General features: G+C 37.3%; 1 protein-coding gene across 1 annotated transcript in view; it reads right to left on the minus strand.

Annotated features, from left to right (window-relative positions):
* STARD9 (StAR related lipid transfer domain containing 9) overlaps positions 1-16,645 on the minus strand; it is a 101,479-nt gene that overhangs the window by 53,969 nt on the left and 30,865 nt on the right. Inside the window, exons 4-7 of the mRNA XM_027748572.2 lie at positions 5,725-5,841; positions 3,786-3,818; positions 3,636-3,697; positions 3,056-3,168 (exon numbers count right to left, since the gene is read on the minus strand). Of these exons, the coding sequence (XP_027604373.2) occupies positions 3,056-3,168; positions 3,636-3,697; positions 3,786-3,818; positions 5,725-5,841 (325 nt within the window). The remainder of the gene's footprint in view (positions 1-3,055; positions 3,169-3,635; positions 3,698-3,785; positions 3,819-5,724; positions 5,842-16,645) is intronic.

Here is a 16,645-nt window from a genome sequence, read left to right on the forward strand (position 1 = left end):
AAAATCTTTTTTCAAAGGGGGTAAATTTAAAAAAAACCCCAAACCAAGCCAACAAACCACAACAACAACCAAAATACCCCACAACAAAAAAAGTCACTACAGAATTGAAAAAGAAGTGACAGAATGGGCCTGGAAGCTTCCAGAAGAATACTGACAAAGGACAAGCCAGCCCATTGGCAGAAGCTATAACTGTATTTTCTTTTAAAACAGGGAAACACCATTATATGCAGCCAAGGAATCATTGGAGATATAAGGCCTGAGAAAAGAGATGGAAATTACCAAGGAAGGAAGCATTTTAAAGACCTTTTCTTGTGTGGTGAATGAGCAGCTGCTAAAAGAAAATAATTAGTATCTGTACTCCACCAACAATGAAGTTCTACGATAAGCAGGTAGAAAGAATCTTGGAAAGACCTCAGTAAAGGCCAAATGTCTGTGAATCTGCTTTTCAAAGAATGATAAGTTTGCCATACTAATGAGACCATCAATTCAGCTCTTTTCCAACTCTCCTTAAACAGGATGCTGATGTGCTGGGAAAGCACAGCTGAAATAACCAGAATGCAAGATAGGCCCTTGTGTATAAGACTATGCAAGTTCAACACTTTCCAAGCACTGATTTCAAATTTTGAGAAGAAGAATTGGTAACAACCACTGTTCGTTAGATGTACTGTGACCAATACAACAGATGTCCAGGGAATCAGAGATGGGAATTCTAGGCTCTATTCAATCACACAGTCAAGTCACCCTATCTGTTGTCACATTTTACCTTAATCTCTAAAGTGAGGATAACAATCCGATGTGTAATGCCGTAGAGTAAAGAAAAGGAGAGGGAGAAAAGTGAACCAGGGAGAACAAAAGAAATTCATAAAACAAACTGACACAAGAATTCTATTTAAAATCCAGAAAAAATCAGTATTTGATCTGATGTGACAGGACCCACAAAATTCTGTGTGATATGCATTTTGTGTACTAAATGCATACTCCCAAGGTGTTACTACCCACTTAGTGGCCAGCCAAGCAGTTGCAGAGTCAGTGATACCAGATGCAACTTTGGAATTCTGACCACTAAATAAGGCAAACTGAAAAGGAAATGTATGCATTTACTTCCTAAAAAACCTCACTAATTTATGAAACTTGCATCAGTTTGGAAAAGGCTCTTCCTTCTGGTCTCCAGTGTAAAGCTACAGTTTATGATTTTGCACTGGTGCACTGATTTTGACATGTGCCTTTGGTCAGTTTTTGGTCAGACACACAATGCAGCAGGCAAACTTTACACCAGGAGCCAATCAATTTACGAAGTACCAAAGGCCTAATTGCAAGTGAAAGCTCTGTGAGACCCTGAGGTGAAGGCATCGATCAAAACTGAAAACGAACTGGAAGTAGAAAAATGAGAGAGAAGAACTAAAGTAAGAAAGACAACTGAAATGGGAAAAAACACGTTTTCATTTTTCATCTGTTCTCTGTCACGTGATTTGAAAGCTACGATTCACTAAAAACCACGAACTGTCTAAGGGGCTGCTGTTACAAGCACGAAGGGGTAAAATGTAGGGAGAAACTTGGTGTCACCAAAGCTCAACTGGAACTGAAGCTGAACAGTACTGTGGGGACAATAAAAGCAGTCTTTTTAAATACCTTAACAGCCATGAAGGCAGAGAGGCCTTAACAAATCAAAGGGCTGGGCAATCACCAAAGGTTTAATAAAGATAAGGGCCAGATTCTGCATCTGGGATGGGGCAACCCTAGATGAATGTATAGGCTGGGGAACGAGAGGCTGGAGAGCAGCACCACAGAAAGGGACCTGGGGGTCCTGGTCAGTGGCAAGTTGAATGTGAGTCAGCAGTGCCCTGGCAGCCAGGAGGGGCAACCCTGTCCTGGGGGGCATCAGGCAAAGCATCGCCAGCCGGGGGAGGGAGGGGATTGTCCTGCTCTGCTCTGCACTGGGGCGGCCCCACCTTAAGTCTTGTGTGCAGTTTTGGGCACCACAAAGTAAGAAAGATACAAGCTGTTAGAAAGCATCCAAAGGAGGGCTGCGAGAGTGGTGAAAGGGCCTTGAGGGGAAGCCATAAAAGGAGTGGCTGAGGTCACTTGGTCTGTTCAGCCTGGAGAAGAGGAAGTTGAGGGGACACCTCATTGCAGTGTACAACTTCCTCATGGTGGGGAAGCAGAGGGACAGGCATTGATCTGTTCTCTCTGGTGACCAGTGACAAGATCCAGGACAAAATGCCACGAAGTTGTGTTCGGGGAGGTTTAGGTTGGATATTCAGAAAGGGTGCTTCACCCAGAGGGTGGTCAGGCACAAGAACAAGCTCCCCTGGGAAGTGGTCACTGCACCAAGCCTGACAGAATTCAAGAAGTATTTGGAAATGCTCTCAGGCATATGGTGAGATTTTTGTGGCTGTCCTGTGCAGGGCTGGGAGTTGGACTTGGAAGACCCTCGTGGGTCCCTTCCAACTCAGGATGTTCTATGACTCTATAATTCTATGATTCTATGAAATAAAAAGCCATGATGGTTTTAATCATATAATGCACCTACATTACCCATCCTGAGCTTTATCAGTTTAATGAAGAAAAATGAAGCTTTTGGGGTTCTTGCTTGGAAAATACAGATTTTAATCATGACCTGCCCTGCAACATCCAACAGTTGAATTTATCTATATTTTCTTTTTTTAAATGTACATTCTGCTGCCAGAGACCAAAACAGTTATGGAGGGACCTTAGACCGGTCTGGAGAATGCATTTAGAGCTGATGTTGGTGAATTTCTTGATAAAGTTAACATTTTTTCAGAAGAAAAGAAAGTAAAATACCATGGTTAGCATATGACCTATACCTGGGAAAGCAACCAAAAGGGTTCAGGACATACAACCAGTAGGATAACAGAGACAAAGCTTTCAGTGTATTATACGTGGTCATATTAACATGAAAAAACACTCGAAGAAAGTAACTCTTGAAGAGTAGAAGAAATTAGAAACATGCCAGGAATATATGCAAAGGTATATAAAGACCTGATATACATTCACTTGCAATTTTGATGATGCTAATTGTGAAGCCCACTCTCACCTTGTACATATGGTCCTGTTTCTGGGTGTTCTCGAACTCGAAGTGTATAAGGTTTCTTTCGGTCTGACTGTTTTAACAGATCTCGGACACGCTCATTATAGATTTCAAGAAAACTGAATAGGAAAAAAAAAGCTAAATGCACTCAAAATGAAAACAAAAGGATAAATTGTATATTTAGACAATGTAACTAACTGAATCTTACATACGTGTTTTACACTAGCGGGTTCAAAGCCCCAGATTTCCAAACATATGGCTCATTAAGTCCATGGGAATGATAAATAAGAACGGAATGTAGGATTATGGCTCAAATTTAGGAGTTAAACAAACAGGAAGTAATTTTTAACTACACTCCTATTTCAGCTGCCTATACAAAAGTGAACATACAGCATCCAAAAACTATACTGAAATGGAAACCTAAAACCAGCACTTTCTCATCCTTCCTCTGTCTTCTTCCCCTTACTCCAAAATTACTATCATCTAAGAAAACAGAAACAAAATAAACTAGTTTTTACTTAGTTTGATCACAGGAATATGTTGTTGAAAGCTTTCATATCACTGTCCAAACCAGTGACAAACTTACCTGACCTTTACCCTGCAAGATGCTGTCTGGTCTGAGTAATCCTCCTTCCTTGAAAAGAGGCCCTGCACAAACCAGAAGTTTATGTAAATTTTAAATACATTAAGAAAATGTAACTGCTTAAACAAATGCAGGTGAAGGAAAAAAAAATACCTCACATATACGAGGTGTCAGCCCAATGGACGCCTTCAAATAATAAACAGAAAAAAAAAATTAAACAATATACTTGCTACCACTCATGCAAAACTTATTATTAAAATAAAAGCCAAGTTATACGAAAAGGACAGAATCATAGTGCAGTAATGACTTTATGGTGGATTACAGCACAAACAGCTCTGAAGTGTAGCTTAAAACAGTATGGCTATCTATAGCAAAAGTAATTTTAGAGCAACTTACACAGCATCAATGAGAAGTTTAGAGGCATGGGTTAAATCCAAGAGCTGTTTAATGTAAAGATACTGGACACATCTATGTCAGAGGTGTTGCAGTCTAGATGAAACCAGGCCAACACTGAAACTAATTTGCTTGGTCATGAATATTTTGGGTTTTTTCCTTATTCTACTTTTATTTCTTCGTGCTGTGGCATCACAGAGCAGTCTTCAAACAGCTAGATTTATAAATTTTGTCTCTCAGAGAGAACAGGATATGGGGCTGCTGACAGTACCCAAACTAGTTGATTTAAATTTTGCCCAAACAGTCTACACAGCACTGAAGAAATGGTGTCGATTTGTTTGACAAACTGTTCTTATGACACGATTGCTCACACTTCAGTGATTGCAGTGCAGCACACTCTGGGAAAGACTCCAAGGCTTAGGTGGAATCTGCCTGTTGAATATCATGAAAGGCTTTTAGAAGGCACACCTGAAATGGTGTTGATGGGAGAAAGTCCAGGTACATCAAGTAGACCACCATGTACAAAAGTTCAGTTTATACCAAACACTTGTTTCTTCTTAGTTTTGAACACTGTTTCATAGCGGACACATGTTATTAAAGATCAGATCAAAGCAATATTCCAGTGGAGAAAGAAATCATTATCTAAGTAAGAAATCTCTTAGAAGGACTACATCCAGAAATTTATCACTTATTAATTCCAATTTTAACACTTCTTCAGGCTTTCATGGCGTAAAATTTGATTTTGCATAAAATTAATGGTGAAACGGGCAATCATTTAAGAAAATCCTATTGTTGATGTCTGTTGAGAAAATAAAATTTTAAAATTCTTGTCAAAAGCACAAACCACTGTAGAACAGACTTTTTCTTATCTTCAGGGTTTGAACTCATTTTGCCCTTATTTCCCCTTGAAAATTGAATCCCATGGATGTAGGAAATCCTGGTACACTTACACAAATTATTAAATTTTTTTTCTTTTTTAGGGGCATGTTTCACCAACAGCTAAGAATATTCCTGGATAAAAATCAAATTGCATTGTGTTACAGCAGAACACAGGAAGTCATCAGCTGACTCTATCAATCTGAGTACTGAGATTAAAATGCACTTTTTAAGTGATTCCTGATAGACAATCTTAAAATGTAACAGCATCTGCAAATTCTATTCAAATACATTTCAAAACTAGAAGTGAAGTGAATATTAGTTTCCACAAACCAAAGAATAACTTCTGCAAGAAATAAAGATCTCAAGTAAATCATTAAGCCTGTTACAAAAATATTACTGAGAATTTTATTCAGTTTTATTTGTGAAAGTAATTTAATTTCAGCACAGTTCAGACTGCCAAAATATTCCATGAGAATTAATACTTTGTATTACTTTGGGCTACAGTTTCTGAAACTCAGGGCTATACATTCAGGTGTATAGCTTTTCTTTGTCCTCTAACCTGATGGTAAGATTCATGCATAGTAAGATGAAGATTATCTACTAATAAATATTTAAACTATACTGTATTTTCTAGTATTTTACCTGTACTATATGGTTTACCTAAATGAAAAGGCTCTCATTTTATCCACTTAAATACCAAATAAAACATGTATAAGCATTCTGCTCAACAAGCACTACAATAACAGTTTAAAAATAGAGAGATGTTTCTGCTAGATATCTTGCCCTCAAACCTAAGTTTAAAATGAATGGTGTAACTCACAGGTGTTCCCATCATTGTGTAAGTTTTTCCTGAACCTGTCTGTCCATACGCAAAAAGGCAGATGTTGTATCCTCTAAATGCACCTGACAACACAGAAGTGCCAAGGTCCTGGAACACCTGAAAAGACCAAAAGAAAAAAAACAGTCCATGAATAATATGTCTCATTATAAACACTCTCCATTACTTGCAGATCTTGCCCCTTTAATAATTCCATAGGAACAGGGATCTTCACAGTATTTGTCTTTCAAATTTATCAGACTCAATGTTAAGTGCCCTGCATTCACTTGTTAGATCTTTCTTACAATACTAGTATGTCAAGCACAGTGGTTTGGAACCTGAAGTGCAGGAAAACATTGGGTTGTTGATATGGAGGATGAAGAACAGTGACAAAAGTGTGAAAGACAGATGTTTGTAGATCTGTAGTCCAGAGGGTAGGATTTGGGGGCAAACTGAATGAGACTGGAGTCAAGCAGGATAAAGGACTAAGAAATTACAGGATGCATTACCTTGAAGTAATGGGAGCAAGGCAATACTGTGCCCACTTCAGAGTATCAACATTGAATGAATTCAGGAACTTTGCATGGCTCATTGTACACAGAAGTGGCCTAAAACAGCTTGAGTACTCCACATCAATTTCAAAACCTACAGTTCATATGGTAGAACCTCTTACAACAGGGATAAATGCAACCTAGAGAAGTATCTTGATTCTCTGCTAGTTTCTTCATTAAGAGCTGTCCTCCTTTCTGAAGGAAAGGATCTTTGAGAGTTAATAACAGAGCTAAGCATAATAAAATGAAATCTTCCCAAGGTGGTAAGCCTTCGGGATAGCAATGCTAACAATGTCACCTGGACATTGAAGTTGGTTATTTATAACAACAGCATTTTACTTCTAGCTCTGTTGTTGAAACTTTTGTATGACATTGTGCAACTCATTTAACATTGTCACAGTTTGATTTTCCTGCAGATAAAGCAGGAATAATACTATCCATTACTAGAAAATTGTGAGATGTTCTTACTAATATTCACAAAGTTCCTTGCAATCTTATAACAACTAAAGCAATTAAAGCCAACTGTGGAAATTATTGGGCACTCTCTCCACATACATTAGACTCCCTGAAGGAAGAGTCTCTAACTCCAAAGTCTCAGTAAAACAAAGCAAACTTACATTTACTCTCTATTAAATACACATGGCTGCTCAGACACTTTAATACAAATATGGTTTAAATCAGACCTTTTTGAATTAGGCCTTGAGAAAAGATGTATAATACAAGCAAAGCTGGATAACTATGAAAACAGTGACACAACCCTAGGATGATGAAGTATGAGGATTTCAAAAATTACTTACTGAACTTCTATTAAAAGCTGATTTGTACTGTTTTGTGTTTGTTCTTTCTGGTAAATTACTCTCTCCTTTTGTGAGGATAAATTACAGTTCATTTAATTGAATATAGTCTCAATTTAGTCAGAAAAGCCTCTTTGTTTTAGTGTACTGCAGAAAAAAATGGAAAAGTAAAGCATAGCAATTAATTTATTACTTGTTTAAAAATGAAGGAGAGTAATTGAAACCAAAGCTTTTTCTGTGCTAATATCAGAGGCATTAGTCCAAATACCCATCAGCAATAACAGCTGCAGATTATACAAAAAATACTACAATTAATCATTCAGGACATATGTACTAGCATATTTCACAATATAATAGATTGAATCATGGGTTTTGCTGATCACGAGGAGGGGAGGAAAAAAAAAAAAAAAAGACTCTTCTGGGACTCTTCCAAGTCTCACTTTTAAAATGAAACTTCAGTAAGATGAGGCTTTCCAAAGAACATGAGTTGGATATGGCTTCCTGCAGAGAACATGCCATTTGGCTGGGAAGATTATGTCTTCCCTGCACAGCTGCTCTGCGTGATTGGCACTGTTCAGTTTGTTCCATGCAAGAGTGCTTCTTTCAACAAGGCCCTAACTGGCTTTGCAAAGTCTTTTCCCTGTACTTGCCCAGCTGTACATGGTCCACACCCCATGGTGATCTGCGAAACATTCTACAAGTTATTACATGTCGACAGTCCTAATAGTGGAAAAAAAACATGCCTTTCTGGAGAAGTTATGAGAGGGCATTAAGACAACTGTTATCATGCAAGGTACTTTGCCGGCATTCCTTGTGGATTGCTTTCAACTCGGCATATTTTGTGATTCTGTGAACGTGGCCAGATTCCAGCTCAAATCTAACAAATCCTGATCATATAACTCAGTCCTCATTGCAGTACAGGTGGGAGAAAGGGAAAGGTTTGGTCTAAAATGTAGTTAAAATGTCCTAATCATGCAGCTTAGGCATACCAAAATGCTGCCCAAGTTGCTGTAATACGAACATATTTGGGGGTGAGACTGTTTTATATTAGATAATAATCGTTTATGTCAAGTCTAACAACAGGTCACTTGAACATTTCAAAATCTATTTCAATGTTCCATTAGAAGATACCAGAAATAGCGTATACTATGAAGACGTTTTTTTTTATGTTTCTCTATCAAACCAATGGCCTGTGGATAACACTTGTAATCTAGGTCCTTTCTATGTGACACACACAAAGACAAGACACAAGTGTGTTGCCTGGCAGTTTTTCTTTTGTTCCTCCAAAAGGCTAGAGATAATCAAACTCTTCTTTAATGCATGTGATTTAAACTAATGCTATAGACTATTGTAACATGAGGCTCAGTTAATACAGGTATCTTTGACCTTGCTTTGAATTACTGTGCATTTAATAGATATACAACTAGCATAATTAACAGCAAATATGTGTTTTACACTGTAAATGGAATGGGCTGCCTTTATTCTGTGATAGTGTCCCTCTTACAGCAAAAAATGCTTTACTTTTGAAGAAAATGGAGGCATTCTATCAGAAATGAAGGTTTGGCAATATGAATTTACCAAGCATAAAACTTCCCTTTCTTAATCCAATCAGAACCTGAATTGCAAAAGGAAACAAAAAGCAGTTGTTTTATATGACAGTAAATTGTCTGTTGTACTTTGAGGTTTAATAAGTCAGGAAACTGAAAGTTTTCCCAAGTCACTCAAATGAAGTCTCAGAGTAACATGAAAAAAAATCCAATAAACTTCCAGGTACAGGATCTAATGCCACATTTGCAAATTTAAGGTAAAAATATTGATAAATAAGGGTTTTATGGCATTTGTTTTTTTTTTTCCTAAATAATTTCTGGTAAATAATATTTGCATTTTTTTAAAGAACAAGGAAGAGGCAGAGACCAACTTTGATTGAAGTGGAGGAGAATGGAGGAGAAAGCAGAAGGAGCAGAAGAGAGAAACCTATACCTTTTAGGAGCAACAAGCTAATAGTAGTTTATCAAATCTTATTTGTACAGTAACTTTTCTTATTTGCCAGTGTGCAAAATGGTCAATATTTGATATTAAAATTAGGAAAATAAACTAATCTTTGAAATTTCAAGGGAGTTTATTTAGTCAAGGCAAAAAGGCAGGAATTAAAAAAAGGGTTTTTGGGTTTTTGAATAACTAAAATTGCTACTTGTTATAGGCATTGTCCACAAGCATCAATATCGACAAACAACTCACTAAAACCAAACCAGTTTTACTATAAAACATTAGGTTAAAGTTAGAATACTAAGATAAATTCCCACAGGCATGTAACTGGGAAGAAAAAAAAAAACAAAAGAAAATTATCATCTTGTGCAGCACATTTCAAAAACAGCCTTTAAAATACCACAATTTAATGAAAGAGGAAAAGACTAAACTCAAATAAGACATACAGCTACCACAGTCAACAGCTACTTTTCACCACAGAACCAACAAATCACTTTATAAATGTTGAAAGACTCAGTGGCCGAATTTCAATTAAGATTTGCCATGCACACAAGAAAACAGAAAACTTCCTCATCAGTAGATAAAAAGCTTCAGAGCGTTGAGACAATTGCAGCAGATCCAGCTACAAAATTATCTTAGTATAAAAAAGGGGCTATTATTTATTATACAAACAAAATCACTCAACCAATAGGTCAGGACAGTTTAAGCAACTGCATAAAATCTAAAAGCCTCAGTCCTGCAGTATGTGTTTGCTATGAACTACAGATATGTTCTATCTCATTATTTGGTGTGTTTTCCTTCCAGAATCTTGTCCCCCTTAAGCTGTTACTGTTTGGATTATGACTAAATTTTTTTAAATTAAATTGCTGCTACATCTCAGATGTAGCATCCAAGACTTATATTTAAGGTGAAAAAATATTTCATGAAATAAGAGTTATGCAGAACTAAACAATTTCTGCCAAAATAATGAAAGCCCTGGTCCCCGAACTTTCATAAACTCCCCAAGATTAATTTAAATAAAAAAGCAGAAAGAGGATGCAAGGAAGGAATATGTGAAAACAAATCTAGGAAATAGTTCCAATAATGCAAGGCTTTTTCTGCATGTGTTTTCTCTTAAAGAATATTAAACAAATGTCAGTTGAAGGGCTTTCTGTACATGGCCAGAAAAAGCAGAAGTAAAGGGAAGCACATTATGCTGATCAGTTGCACAGAACCGTCTACTGTGACATTAGGATTACTTAAGCAACATTACTTTTTGGCTTGAATGGGATACAGAGAAGGGGGGAGGAAAGCATCGGTTGGTTAGTTTGGGAACATTTCTTCTCTCTTGTTAAGAGACCACAGCTTCACAACCAGGGTTATTTCTCTTCCCTCTCTCTATCCTGTCTTTTCAGTTTCTTTTTCCCAGTCAAACCGGAAGCAGGGCAGTGAAAGGAACAGCTTCTCTCCAGCTCAAGAAGCTTGGCCCATAGCAGAGGCATTTGCACCAGAACTTAAGAGACAGTTCTGTTCTTGGCTCTGCCAACAGACTTCCTGCATGTCCTTAAATCCTTTGTGCTTTAATTTTCCCTGTGAGAGGACACAATGATTGCTTTGTTCATCTTATCAGCTATGATTTTTTTTCCAGTGGAAAAACTGTCTGCTCTGTGTGGTGATGTACATACAGACACTAAATTTAACAGCATGAAAGTTCAATCTTGATGAAGGTATTTAAGTGGAATTGTAAAACAAAACTATTAGAAAAAATTTCAAATAATGTTTGAGAAATATATACTGTTCCTCTAGAAGGAGAGAGGAAGAAAATAAGCAACACTGAACAGGGTGAGTGGTAGCTTTATATTCCTGCCATTTATCACTGAATTATAAAATCATGAAAATACATCTTATTCACTCATAAAAAACCCGTCTCCTTTTGAAAAAGAAACAATCTGTGCTTACCACATCAATCTAATTTATAAATGTTCTGATAGAACCTGAACTTTTAAAACTTCTGAAGTGCTTCATCACCAATGGCACAACTCCACCCTCTGTTTTCTTTTTTTTCTCCTTCTCTTTTTACTGAATTGGAGGTATTCTATTGCTGGTACTGTCATCTCCCTGTACAAAACCACATCTCTCTCTGATCTCTCTTTTCCCGCCTAACCGGGATTCCTCTTTTGTACTCATTTATAGAAGAGCAATTTGTATGTAACAGCCATACTATCTAAACCCCATAACATTTGATACTCTATTGATATCTGATTTAGCTCAGTTCAGCCTTACTTGTCATAAAGCTTTCTACACTGAAAAAGACTTGTCATTTTTTTACTTTATTAATGACTGCTTTAGGATTCACACATAACATGTTATGTTCTATGTAAGCTTTATTCTTGTATTTCATCTGCCCATTAAATCAACAGAGGCAAATCCTATCCATTAAGGAATGCATAAAATCACTTCCCTTTAGTAAATTGTGAATTAGATGTTAGGTTTAGTAATTCTCTCCAGGAGAACAGCAATATTTGTTAGGGAGATGCGGTGAAAACATTCTCCATCTTTCCTCAAAAGCTGATTGTTACAAACTGTCACTATTTAAAAGTGACTATGGGAACTATAGTCTAGTTCTATAGGAAAAGGACTATTTGTCTTAGGGAGCTGTTTCTTTTTCTGATCTATACAGGTGGATCACCTGGCAGAATTCCAGCTTCAGACTTGAATCCTCGTTCTGTAAAGATATTCTGTGAAACAGAATCATCACAGGTGTACTATTTTTTCCAAGAGCTCCATTCAATTTATGTAAAATAGTTCCTACAGACACAGTTACTTGGATATATATAACTTCTCATGTACGTCAAAAGAAAATTCAGAGCAGTTGTATAATTCTGGGATTCCCAATCAAGACTTAAGGAATTCTGACAAAACTTCCCAGCTAAAGAACACTCCTTGTCTGATTTTGAGCACTTCTTCCCTTGATATAAGTCTGCCATGACACAGTTGCAAAAAAGGATGTGGGTGGGCAGGTATGTGTCAAACTTATAAAATGTTATAAGAAACCAACATATTTAAAGAGCAGATATGCCCAAAAAACACCGAGTTTTTTTTGATCATGCCCACCCTCTGCAAAGGAATGAATTACTCTTTTCCCAAAGGCAAAGACAGACGACTGTAGTATCATTGTATTATCTAGCTCTTTAGATAAAAACTGCAGTAAGCATCCTTAGGGAAAGAGAAAATTACAAGTAAATAGCTAGCTACACACAACCTGCCACACTGTGCCTACAAACCACTTAATGAGCAGATGAGCAACTAAGTGGTTTGTTTCTCAGTCCTAGAAACCTGTGACTGCAGGTTTGAGTGCTGCTCTATATATATGGGTGTCTGTGTGCTGGGTTGGATGTCAGAGGTGCAGATTTCTTTTCTGTGCTGTGCATCTTCACCAGCAGAACAATAACACAGTGACTTACACTAGGGTCAGCAATACACCATGTAGGAAAAATTTTCCTGAGTGAATTCTAGGCCAGATCACTCAATAATGGAACCACAGGGGAAACTAAAAACTTCAGCTTTTCTAAAAGTCTAGAAAAGGCTAATGTCACAGCTGGAAGAAGCAAGACAATGCTCTCTACAGCCACACTGTTTTACTCCACCAGGGCCAGAAGATGTTTTAGACATCCTATTCCTCTGGCCCAGATATTATTTCATGCCAGAAAAATAATGTAATTTGTCACTTTAAATGTTGTGATACCATCATTATCTGTGCCTGAATATTTACCAAAAAAAAAAAAAAAAAGCAGAGCAGTTTTACTGATAATGTCTTAAAACGAGCAAAATAAATACTGTGAGATTTGTTAGTTGGGTGATTTTGTTATACTGAATGATATCTCTCTTACAATGAAGAGAGTAAGGAATAAATAATGGATTATAACAAAGTTATAAATATCCTGCATTTTCTCCCACTGCTGCTAGCTCTTGGCTAGAATCCCAGGTCATTAGCGGATGTCTGTGATTCCATGTGAAAGGAAAGAAAAGCAACATTAAGTTACTAATTTTTTTCTCATTTAAGACAGTGGGGACAAATATCAATTCTCAGCTGTATCTCTGAAAATAAATGGCCATTAATTTTGTGAGAAGACAGAGGATGGAGACGGAAAAAAGATTGTTCCTTGACTTTATTACAAGGAGGTAGGACGAAAAAGTAGTGATCCAAATTTTTCAGTGTTTCAGTAAGGGCTAACAATTGTTTCTAATATTCAGACAACAGAACAATGACACTATCGAGATCAGATTTCTGCCTTTTTCCCCTTTAGCTGGAAATGGATATTTTCTTCTCATGTATCTGCTAGCTCAAGTTGATATTTTTGCTATTAGATCACCAGCTCTTAAAATTACAACACTGCAAAACAATTATTAAGCCTATAAAATATACTTTTCTAGTAATAAGCTAATTTCTTCACCTTTATACAAGAGACCAAAAGAAAGTAAAAATGAAGCAAAACAGACGACAAGACATTGAAAATACTAACTTATATCAACAATTTTTTAAAAATACCAATATAAATTCTACAAGGCAGATTCTTTTTGTAAAACTATCAGCAACAACTGAATTTCAATGGTACTCAAAACTGATATGCTCCACTTCATGCTTCTAAAAGTAAATTTCCTGTATTTGGCATTATTTAATCTGGGTGAACCTTGCAAGTGCTCATGGAACTCGCTAGTGCTTGGTCTCAAATATCAGTTTTTTACAACTACAACTATTTGTATACAGTTACAATTTCAATAAAATGTCTTGAGTTTCAGAATAATTTAAGTTGGAAAAGATTTTTAAGACCACCGAGTCCAATCAGAAATGTAACACAGCCAGGTCCATGCTAAACCATGTCCCTAAGTGCCATGTCTATGCATCTTTTAAATACCTCTAGGTATAAATAAAATATAAATAATAAAATATAAACAATAAATAAAAGGTCACATCTTCTTGAAAAACTGAAAACCTAAGAGTTCTAATTTTAAGAGTTCCACTGAAAACTGACACACAAAAACCCAGTCACTTCAGATTTTAAAAGACTTTAAAAGGCATAAAAATAAAGCAATGAAAGTTTTATTTTAAAAATGATTTTTCACTATCCAAGCTCAGAACTAAAAACCAAATAAAAAGAAACTACTATAAAATTTTCCACTTTATACTCAAATTTACTGTTAACAGTATAAGCAAAAAGGCTTCAGATTTCTTGCAATAATTTGTTTCCCTTTATGAGTCTTATCTACCAAGGTTGGGATTGAAGAATCTATCTTTTGCATGAAGTTATCAGCAGCAGTTAAGCCAAGAAAGGAGTAGCTTACCATGTTCTCTTATTCTGGTGCACTGTTAGTCTCATCAAATTAATCCAGTAAAAAACAAATCCTTTTACTCAAGTCGTTACAGATGTATTAAAGAAAGAACCAAAATGTAACCTGATTCTATACTACAATAGAGATATATATTTTGTTTATACGTTGGAATATTAAACAAGTTGTATCAGTATTTCTTGTTAATAAAAAAAATCTGGTAATTTATTCCATATAATCAAACAATTATATTTATGATGTTACTACACAAACCAGAAGTATTGCAAGTTTATTACAAAAATTTCGTATTTTAAAGGAATTACACCTCCATAGTTGAAGACATGAGAAGGTTTAAAGGACACTTACTAGTGATATACAGCAGTTGCTTCTACCTTTGCATTTCACAGGAATTAAAAAAAAAAAGTAGATTTGTGTATTCCTGCTAGTTTCAGGCAACAGACTTTGGACTGTATCTGTTTTAATCATCAGAGGGATTTTTTTTTTCAGTTCCTTGCTTGCTTAGAATAGACATAAAAGTACGTGCTTTCTAATAGGAAAGTCTGGTCAGCTTTTAGAATATTTGCAGGGCTTGTTGCCAAAATCATAGGTTGGGAAACAGATACTCCGCCAACCCTACCTGCACACATGTAGGTTTCATCCCACACGAGCTATCTTCATTAAGCACAGTTCACAAGGGAGGAATCAGATACCACTATTCCCACAGGCACAGAGGCACACATAGAATCATGGTTGCTCATGACTTGGATGGGTGCACTGTTCATTGGGCAGAAAACTGGCTGAATGGCTGGGCCCAGAGAGTGGTGAGTGCAGTTACATCCAGGTAGTGGCTGGTCACAAGTGGTGTTTTCCAGTCCTGCTTAATATCTTCAGTGACCAGGACAAGGGGATTGGGTGCACTCTCAGTCAGTTTGCAGGTGACAATAAGCTGGGTGGGAGAGCTGATCTGCTAGAGGGCAGAAAGGCTCTGCAGAGGGATCTTGACAGACTGGATTGATGGACCAAAGCCAGTTTTATGAGGTTCAACAAGGTGAAGCCTCTGGTCTCGCACCTGGGCCACAACAACCCCAGGCATGGCTATAGGCTGGGAGAAGAGTGGCTGGAAGGCTGCCTGGAGGGTACTTGTTGACAGCTGGCTGAACACAAGCCAGCGTGTGCCCTGGTGGGCAAGAAGGCCAATGGCATCCTGGTCTGTACCAGAAATAGTGCGGGCAGCAGGACTAGGGCAGTGATTTTCTCCCTGTATTCAGCACTTGTGAGGTCATACCTCAAATACTGCGTACAGTTTTGGGCCCCTCACTATAAGAAGACATTGAGGTGCTGGAACACGTCCAAAGAAGAGCAATGAAGCTGGTGAAGAGCCTGGAGTATGTGTCTTACAAGAGGCAACCTCAGGGAACTGAGGTTGTTTAGCCTCTTGAAAAGAAGGCTCAGGGAGGACCTCATTGCTCTTTACAACAACCTGAAAGGAGGTTGTAGTGAAGAGGGTGTCAGTCTCTTCTCCCAGGTAACAAGTTACAAGGCCAGAGGAAATGGCCCCAAGATGTGCCAGGGGAGGTTTAGACTGGATATTAGGAAAAATTTGTTCACTGAAAAGGTAGTGAGGCATTGGAATAGGTTGCCCTGGGAAGTGATAGAGTTACCATTCCTGGAAGTGTCCAAACAATGCGTGGGCGTGGCAGCTGGGGACACGGTTTACCTGGGGACATGGTCATGCTAGGTTAATGGTTGGATGTGACGATCCTGGAGGTCTTATCCAACCTTAATGATCTATGATTCCACAGAATAGCTTGGGTGAAAGGGACCTTTAAAGGTCATTTAGTCCACTCACTCTCCAATAAGCAGGGAACAGTGATGTTTCCAGTGAGTAAAGCCCTTTACAGCAATGGGACTATTTTTACACCTGTCTCTTGAAACACCTACCTAACTAGTCTGGACTACAAGTGTAGCTGACTTCCACAAAAAGGATGTGAAGGAAAAATCTACACACATACAAATTCAGACATGGTTTCAATGTTTGTTGAGAAGATCAAAAATCAGCAGTCAAATCTCCAAGCAAGTTTCTTGACCGTGGTTCAACTCTTCAAAAATTCTTGCAATATTAAAGTTACATGGTATTTTTTAATTGTGAAAAAAAATAATGCTGTCTATTGTACCTCCTAAAACTTAAAAAAAAAAAAGAAATAATAAGCTATACAAGACTATCAGGAAAAAAGTAGTTTCTAAATTTGTATGGTTTTAGCAGTTTCCGGGAGAATCCAAACAACA

Source organism: Pipra filicauda, unplaced genomic scaffold (genome assembly GCF_003945595.2).
Source record: "Pipra filicauda isolate LSUMZ 115617 unplaced genomic scaffold, ASM394559v2 scaffold6_size6359152_pilon, whole genome shotgun sequence".
In the NCBI taxonomy this organism is placed as follows: Eukaryota; Metazoa; Chordata; class Aves; order Passeriformes; family Pipridae; genus Pipra; species Pipra filicauda.